At 39.0% G+C, this 21,048-nt stretch overlaps 1 protein-coding gene across 1 annotated transcript in view; it reads right to left on the bottom strand.

Moving 5' to 3' along the window:
- Positions 1-21,048, bottom strand: part of LOC136678227 (calpain-1 catalytic subunit-like) — a 51,465-nt gene that overhangs the window by 11,542 nt on the left and 18,875 nt on the right. Inside the window, exons 4-16 of the mRNA XM_066656195.1 lie at positions 16,008-16,126; positions 13,605-13,738; positions 8,842-9,010; positions 7,302-7,385; positions 7,001-7,086; positions 6,590-6,664; positions 6,272-6,432; positions 5,513-5,682; positions 5,285-5,296; positions 3,695-3,906; positions 3,204-3,243; positions 818-883; positions 663-720 (exon numbers count right to left, since the gene is read on the bottom strand). Coding sequence (XP_066512292.1) covers positions 663-720; positions 818-883; positions 3,204-3,243; positions 3,695-3,906; positions 5,285-5,296; positions 5,513-5,682; positions 6,272-6,432; positions 6,590-6,664; positions 7,001-7,086; positions 7,302-7,385; positions 8,842-9,010; positions 13,605-13,738; positions 16,008-16,126 — 1,386 coding nt within the window. The remainder of the gene's footprint in view (positions 1-662; positions 721-817; positions 884-3,203; positions 3,244-3,694; positions 3,907-5,284; positions 5,297-5,512; positions 5,683-6,271; positions 6,433-6,589; positions 6,665-7,000; positions 7,087-7,301; positions 7,386-8,841; positions 9,011-13,604; positions 13,739-16,007; positions 16,127-21,048) is intronic.

The raw sequence follows: 21,048 nt of genomic DNA, 5'->3' as shown, positions 1-21,048 counted from the left end.
CATTTAAAGGAACGTGAAATTATATTTAAGAAAAAAGGTCAAATCTATTTGTAAATATCATCAATATGTTCTTTGTAGACCTCATATTTGCATGTCTTTGCCTTTTATAGTGTAACTTATTTCACATGTGTAAATGATAATTAGGCTTGTTGCTGTCGATAAAACTGAAATGAAAAAAGTAAAAAAGAGAGCCCAAGCACTGACAAGTGTCCCCTTCTTCAACAAATTAACATACTTTTTTCTTCAAAAGGGTAGGTGCATGGATTTAATTTATAAATAAAAGGCAAGCGCATGCAATGTATATTTTAATTTGTATTGAAGTGAATATCTGAAATTTATAGGTCAGAAATAGCTATCAGGATAAGTGGTTCCTCTTGGTCTATCTCATATCATTTTACCAAGTGATAATGAAAATCAGGTTTAGACCCTATACGCAGACAGCAGCAAAACACACAAAAAATGGTGAGTAGAATGTGACTCAAATAGGCTATACGTGTTTTAAGAATATGATGTCAAATAGGAAAAATACCATTGCCTAATCAAACCAAGTTACTGAAAATTTTATCATTTCATCCCTTTCAGGTTCATATATGTGTCTTCTCAGTGCCTTGACCTAAATGCACATTACTGTGTAGTGTATATCACCAATATTCCAAACTTACGTTTGCACACAACTCTATTCAGGATAGTCCTCAACTCATATACTGATATCTCCATATCCTAAAGAGCAAAAGAAAAGAAGAATTAGAAAATAACTGAATTTTTGCAAAGATTCAAATAATTACTACTCTAATTTTATATATTAATATACTCTTACCTCTCCAGAAAGCTTAGCAAACATGGCTCTGAAAGAGGCATCAATGTCTTGCTCTGTAATCTCTTCCTAAAAGAGTGAATTAAAGCAAAACATAAAACATAACAATGCTCACCAAATATACTCAGTGTTTCCCCTATATTAAAATAGGCCCACCCAGCCAAACACACAAACACATCCAGCTTTGAAAAGTGAGTAAAAAATGAGTTGCTATCAATCAGCAGACTTCACACACTGCGGAAGCTGACGACTACCTGGCTCAGTGAAGTACATGCCAACATGTCATGATGGCATGCATTATTATAATCTGATGAGAGCCGAACCTTCGGTTTCAAGTATTTACATTGAAGTTATTAGCATCCATAAACAAACTACAAATTACAAAAAAAAAAATAAAATACAGTGCTTGTTGAAAAGATGACTTGTGCAAATAGTTTCATACATGACATAAAAATAAAACAGAAAATAGTCTAAAAAGTGCAAGACATAATATGCATTTAGGTAAACATACATGTGATTTTCTGCCTCATACAGAAAGTAAACAACATAAAAAAGTAAAATGTAGACAGTATGGCTAAACCTCAGAAAACAATTAACAGGGTATTACAGCACTAAAAACAGCACTAAAATTCAGTTACAATTATATGCATTGTATTAAAGCTATGAAGGCTATATTTTCAGGTTTGTCTTAAGGGAATCCATCTTCCCGCATTATCAGCAGATAAAACAGGTCTGCTGACAACTGTGGAAAACACTGACTCATTCATTCATCATCTGGGTTGTACACAACAACGCAGGATTTTGGAGCTTGTTGGAAGCCAACAAATATATGACATACAATATGATTTCCCTGCTCCTTTTATCCATGTGCTGTGAGCACAGAGAGTAAAATTGTTTATCATATTAAAGGAGCAACCTGTAATACTGACACCAAGCATTTAATATCAAAACTATAATACAGTTTTTATAAAAGTGGAGAGCAGCAGGAAGCAGCCAGTGATTGACAGCAGGAACCAGCCAGTCATTGGCAACTTCCAGTCAGTAAGTGGCAACCGCCAGTCAGTCTGTGGCAGCCTCCAGTCAATAAGTACAGCTGCTTGTTGGTCAAAGCAGCTGCCAATCAGTGAGAGCAATCACCATTTGGCACCAGTCCTTAACAGGGCATCATATCATATATTTACCATATTTTCACTAAAGTCTGTATACTGTATTTTAAAGGTGTTATGTGATAAGGGCACTATAGGCAGAAGTCACCAGGCAACAGTTGGTGTTTCCAGAGCCCTGTGGGTGTCCTGACCTTTGAAGAACAGGGTGAAAGTGGGGCTAGCAAAGTATGCAGAGCAACGGGTGGACTACAGTGTGTAGCTGTACAACTACATTGCTCCATAGCAAATGTTAAAGGAACAGTAGGAATATTTTTGGTATTTTTGCTTCTGGGCCCTTACAGTTACAGAGTGTATTTCACTTTTGCAGCACTGTCCTCAAATCAAGGAGGAGGTAGGGGGCGGTTTCTTTCTATCCACCAGAAGTTACATACTGCAGTCTCTGCAGTGTTGAGCATGGAGTAGCAATGACAGAGTCTCCCTTAGGTTAATTTAGTTGTAATTGTAAAGTAAAAATATTGCCTAGTGTTTCTCACCTATAGCAGGTTACAACTGGCACTGTCCAGTTCAAAAACTGAGTGGATAAAATAATACCTAATCAGACATAAATTGTACATTATTTTCTTAGAAGACAACTGCAGTCATTTGTAAAGAGAGAATTAAATGACGAAAAGTGAGTTTTTCTTTGCTCTTGTTTTTGCAGAAATGATTTGCTGTTACCTGTTTAGGAAATTTGCCAGCTCTGGCTCTGTTCTATAGAGTAGCTGCTTGTAAACTGCCTCCATTTTTCAAACATATTTCTTCCCATTTTACTCTGTCTCTGGTCATGGAGATTTTTAGAAGGGCAATATGGCATTTATTTTATATAACATTGAGTCTGTTCATTTAGTCATTTCATGGCTGCAAGACACTGTTTGTAGGCTTGGCCACACCGTGGACTGTAAAATGATTGGACAGAGGGCGGGATCCCAAGAGGGCGGGATCCCTCTGCTCTGGACTAGTCACTTCTCACAGAGAATATATAGCTTCAGCGATGCTATGAGAGGCAGTGTTTTAGCTTTGACTGTTTCCTTAAGCTATGATCCCACACCCTGGACAGTTTATGACCAAGTACAGTAAATATCTTACAGATTGCTCCTTTAAGGATTTATTTGCTACAAAAGCTGCCACAGAAAATCTAGATCCAAATGATTTTAATTAATTACACAGACACCAATAATATTTATATATATAATTACCATATAAAATTAAATAGATGATGTTTATCTGCCCTTAGAAGCCCTTACCTCTTCATCCAGGATGAAGGACACATCATCATCCATCTCCCTGAAATATATATGAAAAACAAAACACTTCAGATTGTTGGACAGAGTTAATTAATCTGAAATTCCCTATGTGGGTTCTTGTAATGTTATCAATTAAACAGCAGCTATTTAAGTTCAATACAAGTACTGCCACGTTTCTAATTTGTAACTTTGTTATTTTTTTATTTAGAATATAAAACATAATTGGGTAAATATTTTCATTACTTGTTAGCTATTTAACATTTATTTACCAAATTAAACACACTTGGGGTCTATTTAAAAACAGGTAATGTAATATATACAAAAATAAAAGTTGAAGTGCTTATATGGGAACAAGTCATTAGAGGCAATAATGGCTTTCAAGTGACATTTCTTTATGTGATTGTCATATGATTAATTGTCAGATTGATAAATGTCACCTAGTGGCCTGGAAATCTTAGATATTCTGTGGTTAACATAAACTTTGTACTCACTGAGTCTCTGACTGTTTCTCGGTGAAGACTCTGAGGACAAAATCTGCTTCTTTCCCAGGTTCAAAGGTGGAGGGAACAATTAGATACTCTCCTGGAGGAAGACGGAGTCGAGCGCTCACCTCCCTGAGGTTGATAAAAGTCTCGGAACGAGCGCAGGATGAGTGACGAAGGAAAAAATCTTTCTTCAGGTGCACACTCTGGCAACCACGGAACTACCCAATAGACAAAGGCAGTTACTGGTACAAGGAAAGCAAGTCATAATTATGATATTCAACATGTATAAAATAGGATGTGTTGTGATACAGCAAGTCATAAATACAGGAACTATTTTTTTACTGTTTTTTTTATAGTTTATGTATATGTTAAGTATATGTATATGTTAAGTATATGTTTTTTATAGTTTTAGCTGTATTTCCTGTTTATTTTACATGGTCACATACAGGTTAACTAGCTATGAAGTGATATTATTTTTATACTTTTTTTAAATCATAATTTTCTCTCAATTATGCTTTATCTCTTCCCACCCATTAAGTAGAACTAAATCAAATATGATTGTGCTTGTGCAAATCACATTATCCTCTCCTTCAAAGGAAAATGTGCCTGCGGATGTCTTTATCTAAATCAAAGGCAAGGCAAGGTGTTTAAATGGATAGGGCTTCTTTAGAGTCTGGAAGGTTCAGAGTTTTAACTCAGAAGGATGTTGCTTACAGTGATCTGCCTAAATCTAAAAAACAGTCATTCTGGTGTTTGCTGTCTTATGTACAGAGCCAGCACTTCAGAACTGTTCCACCTTCTCATCTGAGTCTATCTTATCACTGCAGTGCACCCATTAGAGTCTCTCCAATCACAATACTGGACCACCGTTTATTTAAGAATCCAATAAGGAGCTTAAACGAAGAAAAATGATTCAAAATGGAATTCACTAACACGAGTGCCTCCACTCCGTATTACTCATTGCTGCACCTAGTATGTGGAGTAAACTGAGGCTCATTTTCAACAGGAGTTGTTCCTGTCATTCTGAACCAGTGCTGTTTGATCTTTGTGATATTTTGACGAAAGAATATCACAGATCTTTCATTTAGACCCTAGGGAACTGTGTAAACATATGGGAAAATGGGTATAATATATCCCCATAAAATTGGAAATCAAATTGAAGAAACAAATGTGCTACTCACACATTCTGATGTCTTAATTAAAGTGGATCCCCAAGTCCTAATAGTCTGTGGTACAGAGTTGTTGCTTTCTTGACAATACAGGGTACATACTTTTTAGTATCATGTGTACATTCTATAATAGCTGGTGCTAATTGTTGCAAAAAGAATATGGCTTATCCTTTTCAATCTTTTTTTATGATCTTTTTTATTTCATTTTTAATTTTATTGTATTTTTTTGCATAATTCCCCATTTTTTTTTGCTAAAAAATCCCACTCCTTTGGACATCAAAATGGGCCATTCTGTCCACATTACTGCTGTGGTCCATGTATTATTTGGGTGGTGGCTTATTTTCATATACAATGATAAGAATATTTATTCAATATGGTGGACTGTGAGATTATATTGGTTGTAAATATGTGCCCAAAAGATGAGTACCTCTTCTGGGACCTGAAAAACAGAAAGATAAACATAGATCAATTATTCAATTACTTCTCAAAAATGCACTACTTACACAACATTTTTAAAGACATGTTATGTGGACATGTTAATATTATTTATTTTAAAGGGGAAATTTTGGCCAAATGGTTTAATTTAAATGTTTTAGTTAAAAGTATGACAAATTTTCATTTACTCTCACACACCGTATTTGACCACTAAACTGACCTCATAGACGGCAAAGCCGATAGTGTGCATATCTTGGCCTTGTTTGCGGAAGCGTCTGCGGTCCTTCTGCATCAGAGCCACCAAGAAACTACATGCCACTTCACTGTCATCTGGATCATCATCCTCCTCCAGCAAAGTGATCTTATACTGAGGGTTTATCCAGAATGTATCTAAGAGAAAGATATGGATAATATATAATTCTGAAACATCAAAACTCTCTTCCATCAGGGTGTATATATATTTTGCTATTCAAAAATGTCCATCTCTCTTATAGAGCCAACCCATAGCACTGAGCATTCTATTATTTATTTTCCAGTCAAAAGAGGCAAATACAAGATCTTCAATATTTATCCTGAGGGTAAATGTAGAGATTAATCAGAGGCATCAACAATTAAGCAACTGCCCACTCTATGCTTTTATTACTGCTTACATTATTTTCAAGAAACGTTTAACTCCAATGAGTGAAAGAATCTGCAGAAATATCTCAAAATCTGATTACATTTTCTCCAATCTCAAACACATTCAGTGATGCTGGGGATTGGACTGAGGTTCACCAGCAGAGTCTTTGTGAGCATGTAATACAAAATAATGTTCTTATCTTTTATTGGAATAATTTAAGATATTATGGAATAACACAAGGATCATCATCAGGTCACTCAATGGGTTTGTTTAAACATTGTCATTGTATATTATCATTATTATACTGTCATTGCATGACTATAGATAAGAGTGTGTGTGTTTGAGTGTGTTATTTCTCACTGGGGTTATTCCTGCAGCCTCCAGCTGTACTCCCTTTCCTCCAGGCTCCCTCAAACTTGATGGTGTTCCAATAATTCAGAGTATCATCACTCAGAGCATCTGCAGTCAGGTTACATATCTCCAGTCGAGAAAACTGACGCTTAAACTCCTGAAATGACATCCTGAGAAAGAGAGAGAGAAAGGCAGGGAGAGAGAGAGAGAGAGAGAGAGAGAGAGAGAGAGAGAGAGAGGGAGAGAGAGAGAGAGAAAGAGAGAATAAATGAGTAATGGGGATAGATGTGGTGCAATGGAGATCAGTACTATTAATTGGGGACTCACCAGAACTCTCCATCCTCCATTTTGGAATTCATCTCCTCTTTTTCAGCAGGATCGATTGCATTCCATTCATAGGAACTGCAGAAGAAAAGGATCTATGGGATAACCTCACGTGGATGATGAATAAACAGTTTGATGAAGAAAACAGACCTCACAAATTACATGTATGATACAGGAAACAAACAGACTTTGAAAAACTATATAAGTGGGAAGTGTCATTGATACTGGGAGAGATCTCACACTGGCAAGATAATCTCCAAAATAAAGTTCCATTTTCAATCCTAAGGCAACTGATTTTGTTGATTTATTTATTTATTTATTTATTTATTTTTACAGTCACAATAAATGACAGCTGCTAGGCTTTATCAGAGCACAGAAAACCTATTTTTGTAACTTTTTTGACTTGGCACTTACTTATCACTCCAGGCTCCTGTCCACTCCACTTGCCCCCAGGGGTTCCGGATACGAATCAGCCTTTCTGTATTTCCACGGAAATTCACCTAAATAAGAAACAAAGTATTTAGGGAGAAATTCTACTAGCCTATGTTAGAACAAACTGCAAAAAAGAAAAGTTTGTAGCAGAGCTTGAGTGAAGATGAGGGTACTATATTACTGTGGCAGGGACTTAATGTTCTATTTTAATGTGAGGTTTCATTCAATTAAACTTCTTTTTAATGCATGTAAAATCAATTGTGTTGACAGTTTTTTGACTCACCTCCCTGAGACCTGTGACTGAGTAGGCATGGCCTTTCACTAGCTTTTTGAAAGTGATTGCTTCCATGTCAAAGGCACTAGTGATCTGTGAAGGTAAAACACACACAAACACACACATAGACACACAGTCAGAATGCGCTCTTTACAAAAGTGTAAAGACTTTTCTGATGTCAGAAAAAACAATATAAACAGTATTTAAAAAAGCAAAAGTAAAAAATCAACATTTCTAAACATTCTAAGCATTTATGTCAGTTATGTTTAGAAAGTGCAAATATTCTGAAAAACAATATCACTATTTAGCTGTTGAACTTACTGAAACATATTTCATTCAGAATCCAAGGAACTGTGCTAAAATGTGAAAAAGTCATATAGTATTATATACCAATCAGTGATTTTACCACAAAATAGTAATATATAATAATTATAAAAGTGTCGGTTATTTGTGATCAAATAGTTTTGTCACTGCTGAATTAAACCAGTTTTTGCAATGTTTAAATTAGATTTACATAAACTCTCGTACACACAGGCCATTGAGGTCAGTATAAGGTCTTTCATAATGTGAAGGAACAGTGAAGAAAATGACTGAATGTTTTGAAAGTAGTTTTTGCAAACAATATTCATTCATTGTATATAACCACTTATCCAGTTCAGGGACACAGTGGGGCTTACATGGAATCACTGGGCATAAAGCGGGGACAAATCCTGGAGTGGGTGCCACACTCACACACATGGACACTCTTGAGTCACCGATCCACCTGTATTTTTGGACCGTGAGAGGAAATCAGAGCACCCGGAGGAAACCCACGCAGACACAGGGAGGACATGCCAAACTCCTCACTAAGAGCGGGGCATAAACCCACAAACCCAGGACCCTGGAACCAATTTCTGGTTCCTCTTATCTGGCTACTTATCTGGTTTTTATTTATGCTTGTTTACTTTGTGAACTTCATCCATCCATCCATTATCTGTAACCGCTTATCCAGTTCAGGGTCATGGTGGGTCCAGAGCCTACCTGGAATCATTTGGCGCAAGGCGGGAATACACCCTGGAGGGGGCGCCAGTCCTTCACAGGGCAACACACACACCCACACATTCACTCACACACTCACACCTACGGTCACTTTTGAGTCGCCAATCCACCTACCAACATGTGTTTTTGGACTGTGGGAGGAAACCGGAGCACCCGGAGGAAACCCACGCGGACACGGGGAACACACCAACTCCTCACAGACAGTCACCCAGAGCAGGAATCAAACCCACAACCTCCAGGTCCCTGGAGCTGTGTAACTGCGACACTACCTGCTGAGCCACCGTGCTGCCCACTTTGTGAACTTAATTCAGTAAATTTAAATGAATCCGGAGCAGTAATGCCCACATCCTGTCAAATTACAACCATAACCATCCAACTTTAATTCATAGAAAATAACTATAATTTCAGTTACAATATTAGCTCAACCCTAGTCTGAGAAAATTGTCCTCACTGGATTTTTTAAAATATTATCTTTAATAGTATGTTGTCTAAAATCACTATTGGGACTTACATCAATGGAGCAGCCCAGCAGAGACCCTCTCTCAAGGGCCTTATTGATGATACGTGGCAGGTCCTTTGGAGCACTACGAAGTTCGTACATTTCTGCAACTCCACCTGTAAAATCCTCAAATCCTTCAGTAGTAGAGCCTCCAGAAAGAGCTTCATAGGATCCATTCAGCCTTAAAAGAATAGAGATGTATAGGTTTAAATAAAAATAGCTCCTCATCTTTGAAGAATTGCCATCTTGAGAGGTGACACACAAGACGCTGCAAAATTAGTTCATCCATTTATTACATCTAGGTTGAAATTATCCTTGATGTTCCACTAAAAGCTTAACCAAATTTCAAATGGTCTAGAGGCATCCAGTGTTCCTGCCCACTGAAATGAATCACTGAGCACAAGGCAGAAACACTCTGGACTTAGGCTAGGCAACTAATTTGAAATTAATTTAAATTCATTCGACATTCAGTAAACATAATCTAGCCTTTATCAAGTAATTCAAGTAGTTCATTAATTCATTCAAACATTAACTGGAACCTCTTATCCGGTTCAGGGTTGCAGTGGGTCCAGAGCCTACCCAGAATCATTGGGTGCAAGGCAGGAACACACCCTGGAGGGGGTGCCAGCCCTTCACAGGGCAACACACACACACACATTTTTGAGTCACCATTCCACCCATCAACATGTGGTTTTGGACTATGGGAGGAAACCGGAGAACCCAGAGGAAACCCACACGGACACGGGGAGAACACACCAAACTCCTCAGAGACAGTTACAGGAGTTGAACCCACAACCTCCAAGTCCCTGGAGCTGCGTGCCCTGCCGTGCCACCCTCAAATAATCTATGTTCCTTTTTATTCTTTTCATCATTTTGAACGTAAACACAGAGGTCATCCAAGCAACTTGAGTAGCTTGTACCAAAAAAAATCCTATGTCTATCATTTGGATGTGTTTTGACTGTAGTAAATATGACACTGAATATAAAGAAGTCAAATGCAAACACTAACAAAAAGTAGTTTCAGCAAAAAAACTTACAACAAACAGTCTGTTCCCTATCAGTCGATTCACTCGGTACAACACAAGCTGTATGGGATATTATTCATTCATTCATTCATTATCTGTTACCGCTTATCCAATTCAGGGTCGCTGTATGGGATATAATGCCTCTTCCATATCTGGCTGAACACACCTCTAATCACGCCTGCAAGGCAGATGACGCACAGTGACGAGGGTAGGTGTGCCCGCCCCTCACCTATAACCTCTGGACACCAGCGTCTCTCTTCAGTTCTTATGCTCTTCACCTCACTAAGAACACCTTACACTTCTCTGCTAATCTAGCTAGCTCTTTTCCTTAGCAAAGACACTACAAATAGCTTACTGTTCCAATAGGAAAGAACGGCAACAACCTCACGTTGGTGAGTATTCTTTCTGCGGAGCGCTATTTTGGAACGTCTTCTGCCTTCTTCTCTTGAGCTCGCTTTGCCTAGTCTCGGTGCTAGCCCGCTTAGTTTTGCTAACGGCTATCTAAATGAGCTCGCAAGCAGCTACTCGCCATTGCAGGAAAGTCCCTCGCCCTTGTCCTCAAGGGTGTGGGTTCGCTATTCATGAGAAGGACCTGCATGATGCGTGCCCAGTTTGCTTGGGAATCGTTCATGCTAGGAGGGCCTTAGTGCAGCTTGAGGCGTGCGAGTTCTGTCACCGGCTCAGACGTTCTACCGTGGAGCGCAGGGTGTCGTTTGTTGTGAAAATTCTCGGACAAGCAGCTTTGGACCGTGAGGATCCCCTGTTTTCCGAACAAGTTGAGCCTTCTCACTTGGACGCTGAAGAGGCTGAATCAGTGGGTGAGGCGCGTATTAGTTGGGCTGAGCACATGGAGAGTTTGGGGGATGTGTGAAATGGGTTTGCCGTCACCGGCTCTCCTAATGAAGCCCCGGCTCCCAGAGCCTGCAGCTGAACTCGAGGATGACGACCCTTTTGATCTTGGGTTAGATGAGCACGGTCTTTCCGAGGACAAGCAGGAGGACCTACCGGCTCCTCTCGTTGCAGCGGCTTCAGGGGGGAAACAGGACGAGGCGGACACGTCCTTTATCTCCCTTTATCACCGTGCTGCTCAGAAACTGGACGTCCAGTGGCCCGCTCCTCACACAGCTACGAGATTCTCTGGGATTTTCCTTCCCCCGGTCCCGACAGCGGTGAAACACCGTCTCCCGCTGTTTCCGGACGTCATCGCTGAGCTAAAATCCTCATGGGCTAAACCACTGTCGACCCGTACAGCGGTTCCGGGTTTCGCTCCATTTCTCGACATAGAGGGGGCGGAGGAGACAGGTCTGCTGAACCCCCCTCACATGGAGCCGTCACTAGCAGCTAATCTCGCCCCATCACACAACCTAGGGGTAGCAGGACCAGCCGTGCTTCCCTCTAAGCCCTGCCGGTTTTCTTCCTCGCAGCTGGATAAGGTTTACCGCGCTCAGGCAGGCATAGCTAGGGCTATGAATTCGGTCACCCTTCTCCAAACATATCAGGCGATGTGTCTGGCCGAGCTCGGAGAGCAACTGCCGGTGGAGAGCCCGTTAACTGCCTTGCTTAACGAGGTCGGAATTGCCTCGGACTATGTGCACCTCCTTTTGAGCTGCTGGAGTCTGTGGACATCAAGTTTGTTTCATATAAGACTGCTCTACTCCTAGCTTTAGCATCTGCAATACGGGTGGGTGACCTCCACGCACTGTCAGTGCACCCTTCTTGTACCCAGTTTGCACCAGGGGACACTAAGGTGACTCTGTGTCCTAATGCAGCATATGTGCCAAAGGTGTTGCCTATGTCTTACTCACTGGCAAAGCTCACTGGCTTTTGAGTTAAATTCTTATTCTCCTCCTCCATTTACATCTGAGGTGCAGCAAAGACTACATATGCTCTGCCCCGTGCGGGCACTGCACACATACATTAATTGCACTGTAGGTGTGACCAGCTTTTTGTCTGTTTTGCTAACTCAGTTCGTGGCAGGGCCTTGTCTAAACAACATCTCTCTCACTGGGTTTTAGAAGCTATTTCTATAGCTTACAGCAGCAAAGGTATGGATTTACCAGAGGGGGTGAGGGCTCATTCCACAATAGGAATAGCTACATCATGGGCTCTTTTTAAGGGTGTCCCAGTTGGAGACATCTGTGCCGCTGCTAGCGGGGCATCACCTCATACATTTGTTCGTTTTTATCGCCTGGATGTGCTGGCCCCTTCGGTAGCTCATGCTGTCCTTTCTATAGAGTCTAACATGCTCTAGGCTGCTTTCTTGGTTCGGTGTCTGTTTCTCGGGACGTGAATTTAGATCCCATACAGCTTGTGTTGTACCGAGTGAATCGACTGATACGGAACGTGAGGTTATGCATATAACCACTGTTCCCTGAAGAAGAGGAACGAGGTACAACACGGGCTGCCCTGCTTCACTATTAGCTTGGTGAAGATCAGCATCTTGAACTGAAGTGAGACGCTAGTGTCCAGAGGTTATAGGTGAGGGGCGGGCCCACCTACCCTCGTCACTATGAGTCATCTGCCTTGCAGGCGTGATTAGAGGTGTCTTCAGCCATATATGGAAGAGGCATAATATCCCATACAGCTTGTGTTGTACCTCGTTCCTCTTCTTCAGGGAACAGTGGTTATATGCATAACCTCACGTTTCAATTTATGAAGCACAATCACATCACTAAATATGAACAGTGCACAGCTCATAAAATGAGACTGACAAGCTCCCAGCAACATTTTAAAAAATATCCCAGCTTAATTAATACTTACATATTTACAATACAAGCCTTGTCATGAGGGCAAAAACAAAAGCAAAATTCTTTAATCATATCTGAGGTAAAATGTTCAATTATTCATTATAATGATTTGCAGACATATCACTCGCACACACATACCTGTGAACAATTTAATATATCCAATCAGCCTACCGATGTGTGTTTATAGAAACTGGCGCACCGAGAGGAACAGACATGCGAAAGAAAACAACAAACTCCTCAGAGGGACTTGAGATGAGGACTTTAAGACAGCCACACTACCTGTTGCACCAGCCCCACATAGTATATAAATGTATGAAAAAAAATGTATATATATATATTTTGCAATAGCCAGTGATTCACGCATAATTAAAAACATAAAACTCGTATATACACAGACACACACATACACACAACCAGTCAAATCTATGGACACTTAAATTCAGTGTTTAATTTTAAATCATTTGGTAATTTGAGTTGTGAAGAAGCATTTGACCTTTAATTGAATTTTAATTTATAAAAAACAAATAAAATAACTTAATACAAGAAAAAAAGAATATAAAAATATAAAAACAGACACAATAAGAAAACAACAAAAAAAGAAAAAAAAAATCCAAAAACATCAAAATGTACAGTTGGAAAAATTTGATCAAAATGGTCCAAAATTATCCTAATTACGGTGTGCCTTATAGTTAAAAGCTAATTAAAGTAATGTCCATCCTTATAATTACAGCCATTACGATTTCTAGTGCAGTAGGGTGGGTCTAAATAATTATCTGATGAACAGTTTTTCTGATTATTTATTTATTATTTCAGATTATTATCTGAGTTATTTCATGTTTTCTACAATATTTTCCACATTATTGTGAAACAAACAAAAATAAATATAATAAAAGTTCACTGCATAAGTAGAATTTTGACTCTACAATGTATCATTTATCTGTATCTTTCAAAATCCCACTCCTACCACTCACTCACTCGCTCGCCCACTCATTCGTTAACTCACTTAGCATAGGCCTTCTCGATCAGAGCACTCCAAAACTCATTCCCTTCAGCAGAGTGGACAAACAGCAGCTCTCCATCCTTCACTGGCAGCCGGTCATCAATGACCACGTCCACCCATTCCCCAAACTGCCAGAACTGTACATTAAGAAAAAGTAATTTATTATTTTCAGTAATGTCTGAGATTTACAAAATTGGGCTGCTATGTAGCACTCATACAATACTTTTTTCCAAATTAAAAGGCAAAGAAATGTTATTTCCACAGGAAATAAATTTTAATTTTATACATCTGACACATCAGTCTATATATGATCACTAAAGAGGCATTTCAAATTTACAGTTCTTGACTGTGGTGGATATTTACATAGAGTGCTATGGGTCACAACAGCCTTAAAAAAGTATTTTAGCACAGCAGAGTCTATGACTCTATAAAAACATTCCTTTAAAGAATCTGTAAATTAACCACACTGATATGGCAAATGTCATGGGATAGCAGTATTTAAATTGATAATGAAGCGGTGTTTCCTCAAGATACAGCTTGGGAACTGTTTAAGTTGTTAGGTATTATGTGAGGTTTAACAGTGTCCGTTCTAATGAGGTATGATAGTAGGTGTCTGACAGATAGAACATTCCATTTCTGAAGCTGTGAGGCGTGTAAAATTCCTTTATCCAGTGTCACATGTGTGGAATAAGCATAGAAGGCATGACCATCCACCATGGACACAGCAGTGGTCACCCATAAGGGCTTAATTATAGTGAAAGGCAGGGTCTGGCTAGAATTGTCCATTTGGACAGACAAGTGACTCTAGCAGAATCACATTCAATGCAGGAAGCCTTAAGCGCATACCCTGCATGTCAGTACAGCATTCTTTAGCTTCTATGGGATAAGACAGCGGTAGACCCACCAGTATGAATGTTTCTCCACAAAGGAGCCCTATCATCAGCCTAAAACAATTGGCACAGAGACCACACCTTGTATCCTGGTGTTAACTCTTCTGTTCCAATATCCCATATATATGGGATATGGGAACATACGCGCGCACACACACACACACACATATGTTTATATACACTGCTCAAAAAATGAAAAAGGAACACTAAAATAACACATCCTAGATCTCAGTTAATAAATATTCCAGTTGAAAATCTATTAATTACATAGTGGAATGAATTGAGAACAAAATAACATAAAAATTATCAATATAAATCAAAATTATTACCCAATGAATGTATGGAATTGGAATCATACTCAAAATAAAAGTGGAAAATCAAATATCAGGCTGATACAACTTCAGTGGAAATTCCTCAAGACAAATTAAAAAGAAACTCAGTAGTGTGTGTGGCCTCCGCGTGCCTGTATGACTTCCCTACAATGCCTGGGCATGCTTCTGATTAGGTAGCGGATGTTCTCCTAAGGGATCCTGAGGGATGTACTCGATAGCCTGTGGTTCAACATGGCGTTGGTGGATGGAAAGAGACGTGATGTCCCAGATGTGCTTGATTGGATTCAGGTCTGGGGAACTGGCAGGCCAATCCATAGCACCAATGCCTTCATCATGCAGGAACTGCTGACACACTTCAGCCACATAAGGCCTAGCATTGTCATGCATCAGAAGGAACCCAGGGCCCACTACACCAGCATATGGTCATATGCCCCCCCACACACCATTACTGACCCACTGCCAAACCGACCACGCTGGAGGATGTTGCAGGCAGCAGAATATTCTCCACGGTGTCTCCAGATTCTGTCACATCTACAGAAACACTCCTTTATAGGGGTTGTCTTCAACAGCAGGTGAAATTGATTCATAATCAGTGTTTCTTCCTAACTAGACAGATTGATTTCACAGAAGTGTGATTGACTTGCAGTTACATTTTGTTGTTTAAGTGTTCCCTTTATTTTTTGAGCAGTGTATATATAAAAACCCATTCTGCAATCTTAAACTTAACAAAAAAATGCTACACCATTCTCCACTACATTCATGTAGAACCAGCACATTCATAAAAGTATACACATCATGTTGCTTATCACAAAAAAAAATATATAAATTTGAGGAAATAGAACCCAGTCCAGAAACCCTAAAACTCTTTTATTGCACTTTGCTGACTCTAATTTGTTCTTCCAATGTATGTGTTTTTGATTTAGGATGTTCAAACTTTTGCATACAGCTGTGTATGAAGCTGGTAAATTGTTAAGTTCAATTGCCACTGTTGAACACAAACATGTGTCAAAATAAGTGTCTGGACCACTGATAAAATGCCACTGTGATTAAAAACAACATTAATTTTCTTCAGTGTATGTTGAATATAATGGCTACAGGTATTCAGTTAAGTGTGTCTATATAAAAACTTGAGATTAGTGAAAAATCTGAATGTCACATCCATCCTCGGATATTCCAGTGTTTACCTGGAAGTGGAATATTCCGGCATAATCATCTGTAAAGCTCTGACCATGAGGCACCACTCTGTGAAGTAGGTTATCATTTAGAGTGAGAGATGCTATAGCAGCCAACAACCAGCAGTCACCTGGAGAAAGAAAGAGACAAAGAGAGAGAGGCTTAGAGAATGTATGAAAGCATTCAATCGATGTGTAAAACAGTCGTTTTAGTGTAAGAAGTGAGCATTAGTACTTAATATGACATTATTTGTTACAGAGGGCATTGAAATAACTACAAATACAGAAATTTGAACACCCCTAGTCAAAGGACATTTTATTATTTCCCAAATCTTAAAGACTCTATATATAGACAGCATTTTACATCATAACATGCAAGTTCTGAACAAGTACATTCCTAGATATCTCAAATATGCATCCTGCTATAGTATTTTATTATAATGCAAATCTAAGGGTGCACTGGATCCTCCCTTGAGGTATAAGTCAGCATTTAAAGATTTTTATTTGTAAAAGAACCAGAAATATTTAATGTTATGTTTACACCCAGTATTTATAGGAAAGGTAACCAGAAAATAGCTGTTTAGGATTGGAGAATAAGGGTGTCTTTTTATTTGAGGTGTCTGACCAAAGCATATGCAACCTCCTCTCTTTTTTCTGCTCCTCCAGAGTGAGTGTGATTAAAATAGCAATAAAAAAAATAACACAGGAGCAGTATCAGTGGCACTGTACTCCAAGATGTATGTATGTGCTGAGGGAAGCAAATGATGATCATGTGCACTGTGGGGAATGAGAGGTGAAGTCATTTTGTGTAACATCCTCTTTTAATCCTCTGTAACAAATCTCTCCTAAAATAACACACAATAAAATATTGGGTGAGTGATATGGCCCTAAATATATATATATATATATATATATATATATATATATAAATTGGATAAGCGGTTACAGATAATGGATGGATATATATATATATATATATATATATATATATATATATATATCCATCCATTATCTGTAACCGCTTATCCAATTTAGGGTCGCGGGGGGTCCAGAGCTTACCTGGAATCATATATGTGGCCAATCTTCATTAATTGCACATTGCACCAGTAAGAGCAGAGTGTGAAGGTTCAATTAGCAGAGGGTAAGAGCACAGTTTTGCTCAAAATATTGCAATGCACACAATTATGGGTGACATACCACAGTTCAAAAGAGGACAAATTGTTGATGCACGTCTTGCTGGCGCATCTGTGACCAAGACAGCAAGTCTTTGTGATGTATCAAGAGCCACGGTATCCAGGGTAATGTCAGCATACCACCAAGAAGGACGAAACACATCCAACAGGATTAATTGTGAACGCAAGACGAAGCTGTCTGAAAGGGATGTTCGGGTGCTGACCTGGATTGTATCCAAAAAACATAAGACCACGGCTGCCCAATTAAAGGCAGAATTAAATGTGCACCTCAACTCTCCTGTTTCCACCAGAACTGTCCGTCAGGAGCTCCACAGCATCAATATACACGGCCGGGCTGCTATAGCCAAACCTTTAGTCACTCATGCCAATGCCAAACGTCGGTTTCAATGGTGCAAGGAGCGCAAATCTTGGCTGTAGACAATGTGAAACATGTATTGTTCTCTGATGAGTCCACCTTTACTGTTTTCCCCACATCAGGGAGAGTTATGATGTGGAGAAGCCCCAAAGAAGCGTACCACCCAGACTGTTGCATGTCCAGTGTGAAGCACGGGGGTGAATCAGTGATGGTTTGGGCTGCCATATCATGGCATTCCCTTGGCCCAATACTTGTGCTAGATGGGCGCATCACTGCCAAGGCCTACCGAACCATTCTGGAGGGCCATGTGCATCCAATGGTTCAAACATTGTGTCCTGAGGGCGGTGCCGTGTATCAGGATGACAATGCACCAATACACACAGCAAGACTGGTGAAAGATTGATTTGATGAACATGAAAGTGAAGTTGAACATTTCCCATGGCCTGCACAGTCACCAGATCTAAATATTATTGAGCCACTTTGGGGTGTTTTGGAGGAGCGAGTCAGGAAACGTTTTCCTCCACCAGCATCACGGAGTGACCTGACCAATATCCTGCAAGAAGAATGCCTTAAAATCCCTCTGACCACTGTGCAGGACTTGTATATGTCATTCCCAAGACGAATTGACACTGCGTTGGCAGCAAAAGGAGGCTCTACGCCATACTGATAAATTATTGTGGTCTAAAACCAGGCGTTCCAGTTTCATTGTCCAACCCCTGTATATTATATTATATTATATTAAATACATGTAATATATATTAAAAGTATTAAATGGTTTTATTTATTTAAAAAGTTTTATTTTATTACAAATGTAATTTTAATCATTCAGAGACACTTTCCATCGTACTTCACTGTGCCTAAATGACTCATGTAAAAAACGTATACCATATTATGGCTAATTGCATGATGTTGTTAGGTAAACATGTTATAATATCATGATATCGCAATACTGATTTTTTTTAATTGTTTTAGTTACCATTCAGTAATTGTAAAGAGGAGACGTTTTTATATCAGCTGATTCTATATTTAGAATCAGCCCAATAGGATCTGGCACAGTGCAAGTAATACAACAGCAATAACTAGCTATAGCTAACTAGCTAATAAATATAATGTACACTCCATCCATTACATTTATGTGCACAGTTTACATTAGTGATGATAGACATTAGGCATCAAGTCATAAACACACACACACACACACACACAATATTGCAGGCACACAAGACTTAAAAGCCCCATTACAGACTTGTTATGATGGCACTTAGACAGTAGATGATAATGCTGAGGTTTTTATTTTTAATCTCGTTTGATCCACAGACAGCAGATTGTGAGCCTGTCTGTAATTTCACAGCCATTTATTTTTCTCGAATTGTATACTGTAGGTCAAACATTGACTAATAGACATCCAATTTTTGTTTGTTTTATTTGTTTAAGTAAGGGTTAGCTGCAGCATAAGCACTTAAGAATTACTTAACTTCTGCTCAGTAAAATGATTCAGCTTTGGGATATAAAATTGATCTATGAATATTCAAAACTACTGCAAATCCACCTATATGCTGTTAAGAATTCTCTGTACTTAACCATGTCCAACCTTAAAACTACAAATAAACCAACTGCAGTACCTCAGAGAACCAATGGAGGGCTAAGTGAGTAAGTGATGTTTGCTGTATATATAAAAGAGAGAGAGAGAGAGAGAGAGAGAGAGAGAGACCTATTAGCCACACCTACATTTCTCTTACATTATTCATAAAACTCTGCTCCTAAAAAGGTTAATGTTCTAGTAGTTAGTGTCTGCCCATTATATTGTATGGCAATAAGGTCCTTATCCTCCACCCAGTTTTACAAACACAGGCATCGAACACACACGCACACACATATTTGTTCTGATATATTTGTGAGGACCATCCATGGAAATAATGATTACTGTTGCTAATTAACCCTTTCACCTAAACTTAACCTTAATCTTTACCTTAAACTTAATAAGCAAAATAAATATTTTTACACTTTCATATCTTCCTTTTAAAGAAACAGTTTATGTACAAAGCATTAGAAGGTATTCATATCCTTGCAAGTCCTGAAATATATAATAAGAAATATATAAACTCTATATATTTTAGAGATATATAACAAATATATAAATATAAAAACACACACACAAAACGAGAATGATGGCAAGCAGCCAGATTTCCCAGAGCTCTCTTGTGTTGAACCACTCCATCTGTGTGAGTCATAGCTCAGGCAGCAAGCTCTACACACACCCCACCCCCAGGAAACTCTCTCTCTCTCTCTCTCTCTCTCTCTCTCTCTCTCTCTCTCTCTCTCTCTCTCTCTCTCTCTCTCTCTCTCTCTCTCTCTCTCTCTCTCTCTCAATGAGAGAGAGAATCACATATAGTCATATATCAACTTGAAAGCCAGGCTTTAATTTTGCCGCCCAGGTATCAGTCTGGTATTTATGACTCAAGAGTGAAACCCGAGCACTTTATCCCAGTCTGAGGGTGATAATTACACCAATGCTTGACGTGCCATCACCCGTGTTCCTACGAGACTCTGCTGTAACGCCCACAACTGTGCAACTAATTTTGGCTTGGTCCTTTTCCAACCACGCAAAAGTCTGTCCTACGATCTTTTTCATTGCTGTGACTTGCAACTCCACCTACTCTTGCAAAAGAGATGAGAATTTCACCACACAGAACAGGTTTCCATGAAAATGGACATGTACTCTATTGTGTTTGTTGACAGCTGGGCAACCAGCATTTCTTCTGAAATTTAGAAGAAATGAGATTCAGGTGCCTTTTGGCTTTGTTCATTACCTCAGGATATTATTAAAAAAAATTGACTTAAGCCACTTTTGGCACATGTGTAACTACCCTGGAATTTATACATGGATGGTTAACTGTGAACTACAATAAAAAAAATTAGTATATCAGCTTCAACTGTGTTTGCAGTCGTGCGTAAAAAAAAAAAAAAAAAAACAACATCAGAGGACATGTTTTAAGGTAGTAGTGGCAAACTATTCCAGTGAACTGTAGGACTGTGCAAACAAGACACAGCATAGCAAAACATTTCAGTGAGGCTTTAATTTTTATTGATATGGTTTTAGTTTTCACACAGGACAGATGTTGCAGAGTATATTTTATACATGATTCAGGAACAGGATTTTAAGGAAGTAAACAATAATGATTAGAGGGTGCAAATGGGAATGACACAAAACTGGAACATTATAAATAAAAGCATGTCATTAATGTACGGGGACCTAAGTGTAAAAATAATTCCAGGTCTTGATCATTTCTATAATGGAGTCATTCTAGAACTTGTTGTCCTATTACGGAACTGAAGACTTGCAGAAGATGTTTCACTTGAACAAATCCAGAATTTAATAACACTAGACCTTTTTGTTTTACCTAATTGAGTTAAACCTTTATACCAAATAAGGGCGGCACGGTGGCGCAGCAGGTAGTGTCGCAGTCACACAACTCCAGGGGCCTGGAGGTTGTGGGTTCGATTC

Source organism: Hoplias malabaricus, chromosome Y (genome assembly GCF_029633855.1).
Source record: "Hoplias malabaricus isolate fHopMal1 chromosome Y, fHopMal1.hap1, whole genome shotgun sequence".
Taxonomy (NCBI): Eukaryota; Metazoa; Chordata; class Actinopteri; order Characiformes; family Erythrinidae; genus Hoplias; species Hoplias malabaricus.
This window is presented reverse-complemented; position numbering and strand designations above follow the sequence as displayed.